The following is a 19,350-nucleotide window of genomic DNA, read 5'->3' as shown; positions in this document are numbered from 1 at the left end:
AAGAGAATAAAATACCTAGGAATCCAACTTACAAGGGATGTGAAGGACCTTTTCAAGGAGAACCACAAACTGCTGCTCATAAATAAAAGAGGACACAAACAAATGGAAGAACATTCCATGCTCATGGATAGGAAGATCAATGTCATGAAAATGGCCATACTGCCCAAGGTAATTTATAGATTCAATGCCATCCCTATTAAGTACCAATGACTTTCTTCACAGAACTGGAAAAAACTACTTTAAAGTTCATATGGAAGCAAAAAAGAGTCCGCATTGCCAAGACAATCCTAAGCCAAAAGAGAAAAGCTGGAGGCGTCACGCTACCTGACTTCAAACTACACTACAAGGCTACAGTAACCAGAACAGCATGGGACTGGTACCAAAACAGAGATATAGACCAATGGAACAGAACAGAGCCCTCAGAAATAATATCACACATCTACAATCATCTGATCTTTGACAAAAAGCTGACAAAAACAAGAAATGGGGAAAGGATTCCCTATTTAATAAATGGTGCAGGGAAAACTGGCTAGCCATAAGTAGAAAGTTGAAACTGGATCCTTTCCTTACTCCTTATACGAAAATTAATTCAAGATAGATTAGATACTTAAATGTTAGACCTAAAACCATAAAAACCCTAGAAGAAAACCTAGGGAATACCATTCAGGACATAGGCATGGGCAAGGACTTCATGTCTAAAACACCAAAAGCAACAGCAACAAAAGCCAAAATTGACAAATGGGATCTAATTAAACTAAAGAGCTTCTGCACAGCAAAAGAAACTACCATCAGAGTGAATAGGCAACCTACAGAATGGGAGAAAATTTTTGCAATCTACCCATCTGACAAAGGGCTAATATCCAGAACCTACAAATAACTCAAACAAATTTACAAGAACAAAACAACCCCATCAAAATGTGGGTGAAGGATATGAACAGAGACTTCTCAAAATAAGACATTTATGCAGCCAACAGACACATGAAAAAATGCTCATTACTAGCCATCAGAGAAATGCAAATCAAAACCACAATGAGATACCATCTCACACCAGTTAGAATGGCGATCATTAAAAAGTCAGGAAACAACAGGTGCTGGAGAGGCTGTGGAGAAACAGGAACGCTTTTACACTGTTGGTGGGACTGTAAACTAGTTCAACCTTTGTGGAAGACAGTGTGGCAATTCCTCAAGGACCTAGAACCAGAAATACCATTTGACCCAACCATCCCATTACTGGCTATATACCCAAAGGATTACAAATCATGCTGCTATAAAGACACATATGTTTATTGTGGCACTATTCACAATAGCAAAGACTGGGAACCAACCCAGATGTCCATCAATGACAGACTGGGTTAAGAAAATGTGGCACATATACGCCATGGAATACTATGCAGTCATAAAAAAGGATGAGTTCGTGTCCTTTGTAGGGACATGGATGCAGCTGGAAACCATCATTCTCAGGAAACTATCGCAAGGACAGAAAACCAAACACCGCATGTTCTCACTCATAGGTGAACAATGAGAACACTTGGACACAGGAAGGGAAACATCACACACCGGGGCCTGTTGTGGGGTGGGGGATGGGGGAGGGATAGCATTAGGAGATATACCTAATGTAAATGATGAGTTAATGGGTGCTGCACACCGACATGGCACATGTATACATATGTAGCAAACCTGCATGTTGTGCACATGTAGCCCAGAATATAAACTATAATAAAAAAAAGAAAACAGAGTTTTATTTAGTTTCCAACATAAACAATCTTAAGTCATCTACATCTGCAAAAATAATCTGAAGAACACTTTTTGACTTTTATATAATGTTATTTTATCATCACTGCAAGAAAATGCAAAAATAAAGTGAAAAGAATCAGCACACTAAACGAAATAAATAGCAACAAGAACCAGGCTAGCTTTAAATTGATAAAGTACTTCTACTCTGTAGAGCTCTGGCAATCATAAGTGGGTGATGTTTCCAGGAAAATTATTAAAGTAACCTAACATAGTCACATGCAGACATCCATGCCCGGACCACACTTCTGTTTGATGTCAGTTGAAAGAGAAAGAACAAAACAGGTCTATGTGAATTGACATTGATGAAGCACTCATTGCTACTTGAAGATGATGCTTTCTCTAACCCTCCGCTTAAACTTGATTTTAAGTCCAAAAAAAAAATCACAGGAGCAGCCCTTAAAAAAATAGTCTTTTTCAATATCAGTATTATTCCTTTCTATCAATTAATACAATAATTTCTCTCATTTTACATAATTCTTCACATCTCAAACACTATACCCAGAATATGTCACTTCTGAAGTAATCTGAAGTCTCATAAAGGACAGATGTGATGTGTTGGAATTTATCGTGAACTTTTTCATGGCAATGTGAAAATAACTGGCAAACTGAATATGTAAAATATGTGATTTGGGGAAGTGAAAAACGGAGATTGTACTAATCTTAAAACATTTCCATAAAAGCAAAACACCTCTACATATACACAATAATATTGCTCATCTCTTTCTGGTTTAGAGAATAGAGCAACAAAATACATCCAACAGATCACCAAATACTTATTGCACTTTTTTTGCCATTATTCTGAAGTGTGTATCCTGCTACCTTTTTATCACTATGTCATAAAATATTGACTATGACAAATGCTTTGGTTTAATACACAAAATATTCATGGAGCAATAAAACAGTGTTTCAGGGTGGTCTGAATTGCAAACTGCTGCAATTAGACTGACAGTAAAATCTACTACGCTCTGCTTTTCATTTCAAGGTCATGATTCATTACATAGCAGTATCATTTGTACCTATTGAACTTTCACTGTTCTGGGTTTGTTTTGCAGAAATAATCCAACAAAGCAATAAAATTAGTGGACAGCAATATACAAACCTCATTGGCTTTGGTTGTGCAAACAAAAGTCAAAAAGTCATGTTATCAAAAATAAAACACTTCATTATTGGCATTCAGGTAGTTTGAGATGCCATGATAATTTTCCTATCTGGGACATTCCAGAACCTGAAGGCCAAGAGCTGGGTTATGGCCCAATACTAACTGAAAGTTCTAATGAAAAAAAAAATCAAAGAATAAGAAAAAAGTCATTAAATTTCACCTAGTCCTACACTAATCCAAGCTGATTTGAGATCCTTAAAAGTATCTTCTTCAACTTCTATAAGATTATTAGAAGTATTCTCTGTAAGTCCTATATGATCCACATCTATAGTTGATCTGTAATGAAGAGCATTTCAGATACAATTTGTGGATATGATACCTTGTAACTTTCAAGTATGTGCTCCTCTGTTCAGATTTAGTAAGGTGATAAGGCATTATTTAAAAGAAACCAATAAAGTCAAACACTTTTGAATGCTTTCATTTTGAATAATAGTATATACATATTTAAAAAAAATATTTTATTTATATACATTTAAGGAATACATAATTATTTTTACAAGACCCAAACTCTTAAGGAGATAAAAGCAGCTTTTATTGTTGTAGGAAGATACTATCTTAATAAACCAAAAGGGGCCATGCATGTTCCTGACATATGATGAGCACCCTATAAATGACCAACCTCGTCCCTGACATTCACCTACTCATTCAGTAGAACACATACTCACAAACTCATATAAGCAGTATCCTAAGAGTTTCTACTTAGAAGTAGAACATAATAAGTACAAATCTACACATCTTAAATTAACAAAAGCTAGTGATTTATTGTAGGCTGAATAAGAGATCAGTTGTGTAGTGCTTAGAATAGGTGCTTATTCAGTCCATTTCAATGTACCTTGCTTTGAATGTACAATATGCCAAATACCATGAAAAGTTGACACTTTTTCAGTAATATTAAAAAGGTGCTTCACTGCTCTATGAAGCAGGAGTCAGGCTAAATGCGTTCTGTTTCACCAATGTGGAACACTATGCCTGCTAAATTAATTCATCATGAAGGACTATAAACACTTGAAGTAATTAAATAAATAACCTTCTAATCTCTGCTAGCGATTACATGGTAGCAGGGACATGGCCAGAGTTTCATCTACAAAGATTTATGATGTTACATTTCAATTTTTTTTTAATTTAAACTCATTGTGACTCATTGTGTCATTGAGACTAGGTGTTCCTGCTGACATTTCAGATTCAAAAAATTTTGAATCTTAAATCTTTATCTATACATATCAAGTTTCTGGTTTATTTGCAGATCTCACACATCAAGGCTACTTTTTAGGTGCCCACACCAATGAGGGAGCCAAGAGGTCATTAGAACTCCATTTACCACTCTTGATACTGCTCATTGAAAACGTTCATTCCTCTTCCATTCCCTTACCGATGAGAAGGCGAGGCTATAGTGAGATGGGGGTCTTCCTGTGCCACATCACCAAGATAGTATTTTTACATTTCTTACAGAATTATGGTTCTCCAAGGTTTGTCTAAATTCTGTTACTATTAGTACATTATGTATGAGCTGAGCAGTTTCGTGTGAGTTGGCCTAGTAAACCAAGTGTCATTACAAAACATTGTTTAAAGTTCCACCCAAAGAACTCAGAGAATGACTTTAAGAATTCATTCCATTCTTCAGCTTTAGTCCCTTTTGTGTTTGCAGAAAATCTCTCTTAGATAGGGAATGAAAAGATAGCACCTACAGAGGTACTCATCTTTTTTGTCATGAAAGCAGCATCTCCATCAGAAATTATAATCCTGTAATTAATCACTTACCTATTACCTCCCTCCCTCTTTACCCACCCAATAGAGTACTCAAATTGCCATCAGAGTTAAGGACATGAAAAAAATGTAGATAGAAAAAGATGATTAAATGGCTTCTTAGTAGTTAAATTGCAGAGAATGCTTTAGATTGAAATTTACTGTGCCATCTCCTCTGGGTAAACGCCCCAGTGCCAGCAGGAAAAAAAGCAGGCTGAACATTTGGTAACACCAACAAACTTATTCGTAACACAAGTATTTGTGTAGAAATTTATATCCACATTAAAGCGAAAATTGATTTCAGGCACCTTGAATTTTATGGTATTGAGTATTTTCTGAGATTTACTTATACTGCACAAAAAATGAACCAAACTGGGAATAAACAATCTATGCATTTCTGCCTCTATTAATGACAAAAGGATTACTGTAGCCCCATGCTAGTTGCATTAATCATATTGGCGAAACAAAATTAATAAGCCATTGACTCAGCACAGCCTCTTCTAAACTTACCTCCAACCCTGTGAAAGACCTAGCTAGCTGTTTTTCAGGATGTGAGAAGTGAACAGTAAACAAAATTTCTAAGACAGATGTAAAAACAAAGCTTAGTTATGGCCCTTAGATCCACATCTAATTAAAAATTTCCTTCCTTTTCTCTCATTTCTTGCCAGTGCCATTGCTACTGGGTCCCCACACACCTATCCTGTACTAACAGAGTCCATAAGAGCACAATAAAAGATGATACATTTCAGTATGAGTGGGGCTCTCTGCCATCTCTGACCCTTCTGATAAGCATTCTTTAGGTGCTTCTCACTCCAATGGAGCAATTCAGCAGGTAAGAGTTTCTAAAAAGCTAGAAAAATAAAGTCGAAGTATATCCCTTAGTATCCAATCCCCACTTCTTACTAAAAAGCTCGCTAAATGCTTTCTTTTAAAATAAAGTTAGCACAGTTCTTTTTTCTATCAGTTCTTTTGACATCACATAGAATCAAAACAAAGCTCGCAGTCTGCCTCACAATTTTCTTTCCAGGCCAGCTGTATAATTCAGAAGGCCTAAGTTGATGTGTCCCAAGGATATGAAATTGGAGAATTTAAAATGCTATTTACGCTTTCTAATGGCAGTAAGGCAGGTGTTCTCTTTAAGGACAGCTCTAGCCTGCTCCATTACTCCAGAGGTGCCTGAGACTCATGCCTCACCCTGGGTCTCAGAGAACTGTTCCTACGAGGTCAGTTCAACAGGTCCCTAGTATGAAGTCAAGGGTGAGAGAACACAGTAGAATCCTTGCCAGCCCACTGGATGGATAAATTCAGAGGACTTTAGAAAGAAAATCACCAACTGGTAATGAAATCCAGACCCACAGAAACACATTGCTATACAGCAGGGTTGATTTCCGTGAAATAGCATGTTATTTTATTTCATAAGGTGTATTCATTTTCAATTTCAAAAGTTCTCTTTAAGCATAAACAAAAAGGACTAAGCAACGAGAAATATTTTTTACCTTCTTCTGATCTTCTAGCTTGTGACTCACTGGATTCTTCCCATGTCTGTTCATTTCTGAAGATAAATCCATCACATTAGGTTCTTGCCCTTCAAAATGGAATCTGTTCAAAAAAGCAGCAAACTAATCCAAGATGCAAATTCTAGGAACACACTGGCCCGCCACGTTCCCCATCACACACCGTTTCCGAACTTCATCGACTCCAAGGAATGATTAAAAAATCCATTGATTGAATGGAAAAAATAAGGTTTGCAGTTTACTCCCAGGACCTTCCAAATCAGCATATCGTTTTTCAATGCTGACTCCTCAAAAGCAAAATAGTCATCCGAGAATTTTAACTTCAACTGCTATCTTTTTCTTTCTTCACAGTTTTCCATTTTAATAAAAAATGACAGATTTCCTGTAAACCTATGATTTAAAGAAATAAATGCACAGTTAATTCTCTTTCACCATTTTTTGTTACAATTAGTAAAATAAATGATTATTTCAAAATTTCAAAATATTTTAGGCATAAACAATATTTGACTTAAAAATCATGGCATTATTCTTCACCCTTATGACCTTTAAAATACCAAGCTAAAAAGTAACAAAGAAGACACAACTACTCATCAAACATGTATATATGATTTACTGTTCCACTCAAATTTCTGCATGCATAGAACCACAGAATTTTAGAAGACAGACCAATATGGTCAGATATTATGTTGTAGTTTGATAACTTTCATAGACAATTTTATTTAGACTTCGAAAAGGATCTGTAACATTGTTATTATCATTCCATTTTAAGATGACATAATTAAGATTAAGAGGGTAAATTTTTACAAGTCTAGTAAGTAACAGAGCTATAATTAGAATTCAGATTGCTTTGACATCAAAAACCATTATTTCTCCTAGTTGTACTCTTCTTGACTCACATGACACATTTTTTCCCACAGGGATAACATAAACAAATTCGTCAAGTGCCTTACTGGGTTACAGATACACTATGTGCAGTACTTCTTCTTAAAGGGATCCTATAATCCAGTGGTTTCCAAGGCCAGCTAGACAATAGAATCACCTGAGAATAATCATAAACATACAGATTTCTGAGGTACACCCTTAACTCTGCTAATTTAGAAGATACAGAGAAGTGCTTGGACACCTGCATTCTTTTCATCTCTTTTAGATACTTGTGATATAGAAAAACCACTCTTGAAACCTCTCCTTAATGCAGGGCTTCCTAAACTTGTCTGCACATTAGACTCACATAGGAGGCTTCCAAAACTACGGGAAGCCCCACAGACTGTGTTTTGGCACCACTGCCTCAATATATAAATTCCCTTTGTAATTGACCAATTACTTCCTGAAGAAACCTATCATCTCAGGAGGTTTCTGTCCATGTGTAATTATTCATAATCTTCATAGTCATCAATGTGCACAAAATATGTTTAATGTGTTTTATATGATAGTTCTTCAAGTATCACCTTAGCCAGGTTAACCATACCTAGCACCTGCAAAAATTCCTTAGCACCATGGTTACTTTCTTCAGAAGAAGTTGCACTTTGTACAAGGCCCATAAACAGTACTGCCTAGCACTGAGCACAGGGGTCAAGCACAACTTGCTCCCTTTAAGAATTCACCTCCAGATCCCTCAACACATGCCATGACAAGCATAAAACAACTGATAAACATACTTTAAGTCAACAGTAAATTAAATGTTAATTCGTATGAAAAATCAGCTTCTAAATTGCCCTTTGCACTTCTCTATACATTTTTTTTTTTCTTATGTGGCATCATTTTGCCAATCCCTGTTCTGTCTTCAGCACCTCTGCTCTGCCATGCAGATATTTTAGTTTGTGCACTACTGTGAAAGTTTCCAGCACAGTAAACAACGTGGACAAGGACTTCGGCAAAAGAAAACATGATCAATTTGAGGAGCTGAAAGAAATTCAGTGAGGAGCCACTGCTAAATTTTAAGAAGGCATGCACTATAATAGGGATTGTGATTTTAACAGTTCACCTGAACTGTCATACAGAAAATAGGAGGGAGCCAAACTTGTACCAGAAAAATCTTACAGGCATTGTTAGAGCAATCTGAGAAATATACAATAGCATCCTGAACTAGCGTAGGAGCTGACCAGGCAGAAAGAATGACCAAACTGAGTGATACGTCATGTAAGAGGCAGAGTTGACAGAATTGGTAATTGACTGAACATGAGTGTGAGTGTGTGGATTAAGGGTGCAGGAACATTACCTAATACAGCAAACTCATGAGAGACACACTTTGAACAAGAGAAGAAGAAAGGCATGGTAAAACAAAAGATACCTGCTAAAATCCAGGAAATTATAAGCTAATCTCACTGATGTTCATAGATGCAAAAATCCTAAACAAACAAACAAGCAAACTGAATCCAGGAATGTATAAAATGAATCACGCATCAATTCCAAATTGATACTATCCCAGGAATAAAGGTTAGTTTAAGATTTAAAAATAAATCAGTGTAACTCACCATATTTACAAAACAAGAAAAATTATATGCTCATCTCTATGGGTGTAGACATATAATTTGATAAATTAAACATTGATTCATGACCTAAAATTTATCTTGGCAAATGAGGAATAGAAGGGGACTTTCATAATCTTCCTTTATCTGATAAAGTGTATTCACCCAAAAAAAAAAAAAAAAACTACTGCAAACATTAAACATATTGGTGAAAAGTTAAAAACTTTTCATATGATCAAGAACAACACACAAGTGGCTACTAATATGACTGTACTTAAAGTCTAACCATGCAGTAAGACAAGAAAATATGAGATGAGGGAGGAAGGAGAGGGAGATGGGGAGAGCAAACAAGCAGTATAAACACTGGAAAGAAAGAAATAAAACTGTTATTTGAAAATGTTATGGTAATATATACAGAAAATATTAAAGAATCAAGAGATAAATTACTAGGATCAATAAGTGAGTTTAGTAAGTTTCTGGATACAAAGTCAATATATAAAAATCCTTTATATTTCTTTATGATATCAAAAAATATGTAGAAAATGAAACTTTGAAAATGTACTATTTACAATAGCATTAAAAATATCAAATGCCCTGGAACAAATCTCACAAGAGACTGTAAAAACTTTATGATAAAGCAATAAAACAACATCAAAAGAAAATAGAGATTTAAATAAATAGAGGGCTGTGCCATATTCAGAAATTATAAGACTCAATAATGTAGAAATAACTCATACCTAAAATATTTATTACATTAAATGCAATACCTATCAAAATCCCCACTTTTCTCTTTATAACGTTAGAAGATGCTTCTAAAAGGTATATGGAAATGCAAACAATCAAGAAAATCCAAGACACTGATGAAGAACAAGTTAAAACTATTTGCTCTACTGGATGTTAAGGCATATTTTAAATCAACAGTAAAAAAATGATAATAACAAGGGTAGAAAACTCAACCAATGGAACATAGAAATCCCCGAACCAGACTTTAACAGATATGGCCACTTTATTTGATAAAAGGTTGAATTGCAAAACCATGGAGCAAAAGTCTTTCCAAAAAAGAATGCCAGGTCAGTTGGATAGAAAAAAGTTAAACCTGACTTCTACTTCACACTAACAATTTCAGGTGGACTGCTGATATAAATCTGACAAAAAATAAAGCTTCTGGGAAAATGCCTTCATTATCTGAGGGTAGGGGAAAATTTCTCAAGAGCTCAAAAGCACTGAACATGAAGAATAATACCTATAATATCAAAAACTTGTATTAATCATAATACACCAACAAGAAAATATAAATTCAACTCATGGACTAGGAAAAGTTACTTGTTATATACATAATTACATGTAAAAATATCTAAAAAGTCAATAATAAAAATACAATAGACAAAAATATCTGAATAGATGCTTCTGAAAAATAGTAATATAGATGAAGAACAGATTAGTCGTTGCCGTGGCTTAGGGATGAAGTTGAGATGTGTCCAAAAGAGGCAGGAAATAGGAGCCCTGTGGTACGGTGTTAACAGCATTGTATCTTGATTGTAAGGGTGGTTACATGAATCTACGTATGTGATTAAGTTGCATAGACAATACACATATACAATTCAGTGTCTATAAAACTGGTGAAATATGAATCTGCTTACTCTGTGGACTGTACCAATGCCAACTTCCTAGTTTTTATCTTATACTATAGTTATGCAAGATGTTAACACCGTAGTAAACTAAGTAATGGGTACACAATACTTCCCTGTCCTTTTTTTGCTTATCTTGACACTTCCTGTGACTCTAAAATGATTTAAATAATTTAAACATGAAAAGTTAAAAAGGATGGACAAATGGCCCATAGATACACGTAAAAATGAATACTCTTACTAGTAATCAGCACAATGCTAAGCAAAACTACATGAGATATAACTTCTTGTCTACCTAAGGTAATAAAGGGAACGACACTATCAACTGTTAGCAAAGACATAAAACAAATGGAACACTGCTGGTCAAAATGTAAATTAGTATAATTATTTTGGGAAAATGTTTAGTATTATCTACTAAGTTTAAAGATACACATACTTAATAACCCAGTAATAATATTCCTAGGTATGTACTCTTCAGAAATATATGCATATGTGCATTAAGAGACACAACAGGAAAGTACTTTCAACATAACCATAAAAAAAACTTAAAACAATCTGGAAACAAAGTTCAACATTAGAATAGATAAATAACATATGGTATGCTTATGCAGCAGACAATTGTACATTAATTAATATTAACAAACTATGGACACTCTTATCAATATGTATGAATCTTGAAAATATTAAGGAAGCCAAAACCAAAGCAAAAGAAATACATATACTACACGATTCCATTTATATGAAATTGCAAAAACTGGCAAAACTAACCCATGGTGTTAGAAGTCAGGATACTGGTTACCTTCGGTGAGTGAGAGGGAATAATGTTTTAATAGCAATTTGATTACAGTGTTATCCATATTCATTTTTTTGACTTGGGTGGGCAGTACATTAATATAAGCTATGTAATAATTCACTGAGCTGTAAATCAAAATTTCATATGGTTTTCTCTTTGTAAATTATGCTTCACGATCAGAAAAGAAGCTAAGAAAAAACTCAGATACATCTATGTTAAGTGTTCCCATAAATGGTCTCTCCAATAAGCAACAATAAAAAAAAAGTTAGACTGATTAAACTTGTTATTATTAGGTGTCATTCTTATTTTTTAAGGTTATAGACCAGCTGCTTCATTATGGCATAGAATTTTGCCTAAGCACAATGTCAAGCTCATCAATAGCATGGTTTATCAAATGTCAGAAAATGTATTAATCTCCTAACTTTCAAAATATCTCCCCCTCTCTTTAGAGTAGTAACGCATTACAGTCTGTCAACCATATTTTCCATACACATTATTTTATATTAGCATGAAATAATTTTTCCAAAAGCATTGCTGAAGTTCTAAATTATTCAAATTTATCTACATTACCTAATACCTTCCTCGTAGTAGGAAAAGACATATGGAAAACACAAAGTACTGTGTGCCTAATGTGTGCACAGCAATAGTGCAGGCCCCAAATCATCAGATTTTAAATGCTCATCCTTGTCTTTATACAGTTTACAGTCCAGCAGAGAGTCAGATGTAATGAAAACAAAGGAGCACCAGCATATTCTTGTCAAATATCAAAACCTCAGAATACCAATGAGTTTACACCAATGCTAAAAGGCAATTTCATGTGGACAGAATAAATTATGGACAATTATGTACATAAAAATTAATTTGAATATTATTTCAGTTCATTTTAATAATTTAAGATGACTTATCCTTACTTTTGTAGAATAAAAATGATTTATGATAAAATTACAAAGCTACTGGAATGTACATGAAGATATTGAAAAGTTGTTCCTTCATACGAAGGTAATTGTCAATATGTAATATTAATTCCCTACCACTTTTATTCAATATAATACAGTGGTTGGGTTTGGTAGTGAAATCCAATGCCTTTATGTATAAGTATAAATAGTTTCATGTTTTTATAGCTTAAAAGAATATTTCCATACTGCTCAGATTCACCCAGGAGTCTCTCATCAGATAAAGGATAAATGTTTTCAGTGAGATTTTGAAAGGATTTGTGAAGATTACTTTAGAGAGTGATTGGAGTATGTGCTACTCCTACCTCAACCTGTGACAGGGATTTTACAGGGACCACTCAGAGAGATTGATGGATATTTTCAGCAGTTGAGGGGACACAGAAACCTAGTACCTGGGCAAGGTGAAGTGGCCTGTGACCGCAGGGCAATGACACATCTGGGAAGTAATTTGCAGTCTTCTTTGATCATGAATCAAAATGTACACATCTTAGGGACCTGATAGAGAATGTGTGCAAAAATGTTTGCCTGAATTCATTTAGTAAAACCGATCCTGCTCAAAAGGGTAATTAGCCAGGGTAAGGGAACTCCTGAAGGAGGAAGCTGTGGGAACTATAGCTGGAAGGAGGAGCTGAGGAGACATCCAGAATATCTGGCTCAAAGAGAGGCTACTATCCAGTTCAAGGGAGATGAGGTGAGGGAGGTCTAGCAGTACAGTTTTCAAAATTCTTAGACAAATAACCAGGAAAGTCAGTTTTAAACATCCCCCTGGCATACAGTCAATGAACCATCTTACAATATTAAGATTTTCTCACCTCTCCTCTTTTCCTCACCTACCCTGCAAACACCCTAGTAAGTGGGGAGGAGGTGAAAGGAGAAAGAACTTTCCAAATAGCAGAGGTATGGTGGCAAAGGGCAGTAGTCTCTGGTCTTGGCTTGGGTAAAGAGGAAGAAGTTTTTGAATAAAGATGTGTTTACAGATATATTGAAAAAAATATTCAAATTCTGAATTGAAACCTGTTTTGTGACCGACAGTGAGACAGTGATCATAAAGCTTTTTTGTTTTTTTTAGATGGAGTCTCACTCTGTCTCCCAGCCTGGAGTGCTGTAGTGCAATTTCAGCTCACTGCAAGCTCCACCTCCCGGGTTCACGCCATTCTCCTGCCTCAGCCTCCTGAGTAGCTGGGACTACAGGCGCCCACCACCACGCCCGGCTAATTTTTTGTATTTTTAGTAGAGACAGGGTTTTATCATGTTAGCCAGATGGTCTCGATCTCCTGACCTTGTGATCTGCCCACCTCAGCCTCCCAAAGTGCTGGGATTACAGGTGTGAGCCACCGTGCCCGGCCAATCATAAATCTTAAACTATGTAAAAGTGAATGAAACACAATTATATGATCCAAATTTACATCCATAGATAGAGAAGCAATTAATTCTATGAAGAAGTTTAAAGAAACAAGAAAGAAGTTTGGAATAGAGATTTAGATTTGTGAGTCATCAATCTCAAAAGGAGATCATGCATAGAAGTTACATGGGTTGAGAAAAGTACCAAAGACAGGCCTCTTGAAAAGACTCAAATTGCCTTAGGTACTATTTTCAAAATTAGTTCTTAATCCCATCCACTTAGCAAACTTAATCATACCACTTAATTAAAATTCATCAATGGTTCTCTAATACCTGGAGCCCAAAAGAAAACAAAAATCAAAATTTCTCAGCATGATATTCAACACTCTACCCATTCTGTTTCTTTAACTTCCCAGCTCCTATTTTATTGTAGCTGTACAAAACAAGTTATAATACCTCAATATAACTTGTCATCTCACACCTTGGACATTTTATAGATCCATGTGTGCCACACGATCCACTTAGAAAGTTCCTACTTCATGTTTAAAAAGTTTCCTCAACTCATTTCCTCTCTGAAAGCTTTGCATTGTATCCCCACTCACCCAGACAAGTTAGGCCTTTTTATCCCCATGTTCTACAAGCGTACACACACACACACACACACACACATACACACACCCCTATCATTGCCTATAAGGCTGAAAAGGTTATGCCAAAATTGTCTTATTCTAGCAAAAATACATTTATAGTTTAAAAAGGCCATGGGTCAGGTGCGGTGGCTCACGCCTGTAATCTCAGCACTTTGGGAAGCTGACGGGGGCAGATCACTAGGTCAGGAGATCAAGACCATCCTGGCTAACACAGTGAAACCCTGTTTCTTCTAAAGTTACAAAAAATTAGCTGGGTATGGTGGTGCACACCTGTAGTCCCAGCTACTTGGGAGGTTGAAGCAGGAGAATTGCTTGAACCCAAGAGGCGGAGGTTGCAGTGAGCCAACGTCATACCACTGCAGTCCAGCCTGGATAACAGAGTGAGACTCCATCTCAATTAAAAAAAAAATAGAAAAAGAAAAAAAAAGAAAGAAAGGCCATAGGCCCCTTCTGAACTTATTATTTTAGCCATATTCTCTTTGAGATAGTACACGCATACAACAAAGTACAAAAATCTTTAGTACACAGTCTATGGCACATGCATCTATTGAGTTAACCATGCATATCAAGATACAGAACATTTCCCAAATTTCAGAAGACTCCCTTATTTATCCTTTCACGTAATGGCCCTAACGGTATCCACTACTCTGAGTTTTATCAGCATATTTTCCCTGTTCCTGAAACTTCAATATAATGAATACTACAGTGCCTACAGTATATACTCATTTGCTTCTCCTTTTTTCTTTTCTCAACGTTAAATCTGGAAATTGTGTCTGTGTTGTTACAAGTAGCAGTAGCTCATTCTTTTTTATTCCTTTACGAAGTGGAAGGTTGTGCTCATATGTCTCAATTCATGTAATTGACCAAAATAATGCTTAATTAAACTGGAATTTTTAATCATCCTGAATTCTGTATCCTAATTCAGGCTTTCTGGACTCTTCATGTTTACACATGAAGAAAATAAAGAAGTTCATTTTACTTCACCTATTTTTTCCCAGGCTCTGTGACCTCTATTCAAGTCAAGGGAATACAAGAAGTCCCTGTGACCAGACTATTAACAGAGTAACAAATCTCAAATCCAGAAACTGTTTAAAAAATGACTGAAAATTTATTTAGGAATTTTAACTATTAGTCAGAGGTGATATGGTCACTATATACTCTTTAAATTCTCATATTGAGTTGTTGCTTCATCTTTATGTGGCTAAATCAGCATGTCTAAAGGGCAAAGAAAGGATCCAAGCCCAAATGGGAAGGGTTAAGAAGCTGTTCTAGCAGACCCACGGCCTTGGGTCAGAAGTTCTACTTGGCATCCCCCTGGGCCCCAGATCCAAGACTCATTGTTACACATAACAAAGTACTCTACCCACAGTAAAAATATTAGAAGCCTAACACAATAATATGACTGTTCAAAATATATATTTTTTTAAATATTGAAAAATATTTTAAAGGGATTATTTTAAAAGGTTATTTAAACATCAACATCTATTTGTGATTTAAATATTTTAAAAAGCAAAAAAAAAAAAATAGAAACAGGAATAAAAGAAAGTCAAATAGCTACAGCAGAAAATATTGTACTCACTAATGAACTGTCAAAAGAATATGTAGAGTATGATACAATTTATATAAAATTTAAAAATCATTACTAAATATTGTGTGTAAACACAAACAAATATAGTAAAAGTAGAAAAACATGTATGCAATGATAAATTCTTTAAAAGTCAAAAATAAAGAAAGATGCTTAACACTACCATTTACATAAACCATTATGTTATGGGTCCTTATCACCATGTCAAGACAAAGAGAAATCAATACAAAATATAAGAATAGAAAAGGTAGAAAAAAAATTGTATATATTATTGACTATAGACAGTACAGGAAAATTTATAAACAAATTATTTAGAATAATCAAGGTTATCTTTTATGATACACCAACAAAATGTACATTTGTATCATCAACAATAAAAACAATAAAATAAAATGCAATTTTAAAACAAATTCTACTAGTAAGAGAAACAAAAATTATAATGTCCTTAGAGCTAAGACTAGAACAATATATGACCTTTACAAGAAACATTTTTTTGTTTTCATTGAAAGATATGAAGAGTATTCATATAAATAGAGAGCTATAACATGTTTATGAATAGGAGGATTTAATATTATAAAGGTGCCAGTTGTCTTTTATAATTCCCTAAGTTCAATTCCAATCCAAATCTCCATATGTAACTTTTAAATGTAACTTAAAAAGCTGATTATGAAATTTATATGTAAGAGCAAAGGAATACGAATAGGCAAGACCATTTTGAAAAATGCATGCTTTTGAGATTTTCAAGATATCAAGATTTATAAAAAATAGTGATATTTAAAACTGGGGAGAAATTGGCCAAAGGAAAAGGCAAATAAATTATTAGAATAGACTATATTGCTCAGAAACAGAAACATACTACACAGATTATTAATATGCAGTCCAATGAGGAAAAAAATTGACAATTAAAAAATGTTTCTGAGACAATTGGTTAAACATATGGGAAAATAAAACTAATAAAAAATAATTCTTAAATGAGACATAAAAAATACAAACCCTACTGAAAAAGACTGATAAAATTGACTATATCCATGTGTACAACAAAGTGTCAGCATATAAAATAGAAAACCCAGAGACTGGAAAAATACAGTATATGTGTCTCAGGATCCTTAGGGTGTCGCTTTTCCAGGCGGAAACCTCTGTTGCTCGTGGCGCCTTTCCCTGGGTTTTGCTTGGGCCTGTGGACTCCATCCGCTCACTCAGCCCAGCAGGCTGGCATCAGCTAGTGCTACCAGCCAGATGACACGTCCGGCAAGGGCGGAGCCAGAAGTGCAACAGTGAGGGGTGTGTGAATGAGCACAAGGTCTGGTCACAGTGCATACAGCCAGGATTGCTGGCTGTGGCAGGGAAGGCAGCTCCAGGCACCCACACAGATGCTTGGCTCATGCAAGGCTGCAGGTGAACCGGGCATTCGGAAAGCTGCTTCCACTGCAGGGACCAGGGAACACAGTGGTACGTGGAAGCTTGGACCTGCCAGGAACCGCAGAACCCCAAAGAGGGTGTCACAGCCCGGCCTGGGGAGCCCCTAGTTCTGGGATCCCCAGAGGGCTGCAGCTCTTCTCTCCTTCTCCTTGCCTGCAACATGGTGAGCAGGGGTGCAGGTTTCAACCCTGTATGTGTTATAGCTCTTTCAGTTCTGCCACCTGGCAGTCCCAAGTTCTTGTCCCATTTCAAGGAAGAAGGAAGCATGCAGATAACTGGAGGAGAAACAAGGCAGAGAGGAGCTTCACTGAGACACAGAACAGCTCTCAGGATACCCAAAGTGGGTAGCTCCTTTCTGCAGGTAGGTCATCCGGACAAGAGTCCAGTTCTCAGCAGAGAGGAGACCCAGAGTGGGTAGCTCCTTTCCACAGGCAGGTCATCCAGGTGAGTTGAGAAGACTTGAAGTGGGTAGCTGCTTCTCACAGCTGGTAGTCCCAATGTCTCTGTGAATCTGGCTGAGTCCAGGGCTTTTCGTGGGCTTCCGAAGGGAGGAAGTGCATGCTGACTGGTCTATGGGTGGCCATGGGTGGGCGCTGAAAAGCACCATAAGTTTTCACTCCTGGCACAGATTCCACCTGCAACTGACAGCCTGGGCCCCATGCTTCAGGCCATCCCTGGCTTGAAGATGGGGCTTCACTCACCCCTTTCTGCCCAGGAGCCTGTCTGCTTCCTGCTGCCATCAATCATGTCAGCCACAGCACCCACCCACCCAGGCTGTTCAAGTGGAGGGCATGTCAAACCACCCTCAACCCACCCTGTGCACCCCCTCCCATGCTCCTTAGCACCCAAAGTCCGGAGGGGGCTGAAGAGGCAGGGACCTAATGTGTCAGCACTACCCTGAGCAAGCATACACCCAGTCAAGTTGTGACAGTGCCTGGGCTCAGCCTCAACTGTGCTCCAAAATCAGAGCAGGTGCTGGGAGCGAGGAGAGGCCAGGCCACGGGAGCAGGCAGAGGGGCTTCCTGGCCCGAGAGTGCAGGGATGCCTGGGTCTGGAACTGCAACAGAGCAGCTGCAGCTGTGCCTGGTGAGCAGAGGGATCCTGACCCACCAACTTAGAAGGGGGCAGATCTTTCCCTCTTGCCCCCCATCTCCCCCACATGGAGCACAAGCACGCAGCCCCAGACAGGCCTTCCCGGCTACAGCCGGAGTCTTCACAGTGGCCGTTCTAGATGGGCTGCCACTGCCCATCTAGTACATATACGTGTATATGTACTAAAAATAGAATTCTTACAAAGTAACTAAAAACAAAGAAGACAAGTGACCCAGCAGAAAAAGAAGCCGAGTATATATACATATATGATGAAGCAATTCACACAAGAACAAACATGGATGGTGATATAGTTTGGCTGTGTGTCCCCACCCACATTTTATCTAGAATCGTAATCCCCACATGTCAGAGGATTGGCCTGGTGGAAGGTGATTGGATCATGGGGGCACATTTCCCCCTCGCTGTTCTGATAGTGGATAAGTTATCATAAGACCTGATAGTTTACAAGTATGTGGCACTTCTTCTCTCTCTCTCCTGCTCCACAATGTGAAAATGCACTTGCTTCCCCTTCCCCTTCCACCGTAATTGTAAGTTTCCTGAGGCCTTCCAAGCCATGCTTCCTGTTAAGCCTGTAGAACTGTGAGTCAATTAAACCTCTTTTCTTCATAAATTTCCCAGTCTCAGGTATTTCTTTATAACAGTTTGAGAATGGATTAATACAGATGGCCAACAAGCACATAAAAAGCAGTAACTGACAAATTACACATCTTTTTTTAAAAAAAAGATAGTAGCAGAGTCCCATCTAAAAGAGTATTTAAAAAGTTTAAATGTTACCAATATCAACTGTTGGCACACATGGGCTAATGCTAAAACTTGCGTAAACTGGTGCAAATACTTTTAGTGAGTTATGTGGCAAAATCCAGTAAAATTTAATGTCAACAGACCTTATTGTGCATCCATTGAATTTCTTGGGAGAAATACATACACTAAAATACATGAATGAGAATGTTCATTGTAGCCTCTTTGGCATTGGTAAAACATTTGAAATATTCTAAATATTCATTATCAGGTATCTAGATCAGTAAATTATGACATGTATCTGTATAATGGCATGTTTTATAATATTTAAAATTTATGTATTAAATTTTGAGCTACCCACACAAACAAATCTTAATATAATCATGCATCAAACAAGTTGCACAAGAATAGAGAATGATGTCACTTACAAATTTAGAAACATGTAAAAGAGTAATAAA

General features: G+C 36.7%; 1 protein-coding gene across 1 annotated transcript in view; it reads right to left on the bottom strand.

Annotated features, from left to right (window-relative positions):
* Window positions 1-19,350, bottom strand: part of NAV3 (neuron navigator 3) — a 905,452-nt gene that overhangs the window by 648,667 nt on the left and 237,435 nt on the right. Inside the window, exon 2 of the mRNA XM_008004102.3 lies at window positions 6,193-6,600. Coding sequence (XP_008002293.3) covers window positions 6,193-6,264 — 72 coding nt within the window. The 5' untranslated portion in view covers window positions 6,265-6,600. The remainder of the gene's footprint in view (window positions 1-6,192; window positions 6,601-19,350) is intronic.

Source organism: Chlorocebus sabaeus, chromosome 11 (genome assembly GCF_047675955.1).
Source record: "Chlorocebus sabaeus isolate Y175 chromosome 11, mChlSab1.0.hap1, whole genome shotgun sequence".
Classification (NCBI taxonomy): Eukaryota; Metazoa; Chordata; class Mammalia; order Primates; family Cercopithecidae; genus Chlorocebus; species Chlorocebus sabaeus.
This window is presented reverse-complemented; position numbering and strand designations above follow the sequence as displayed.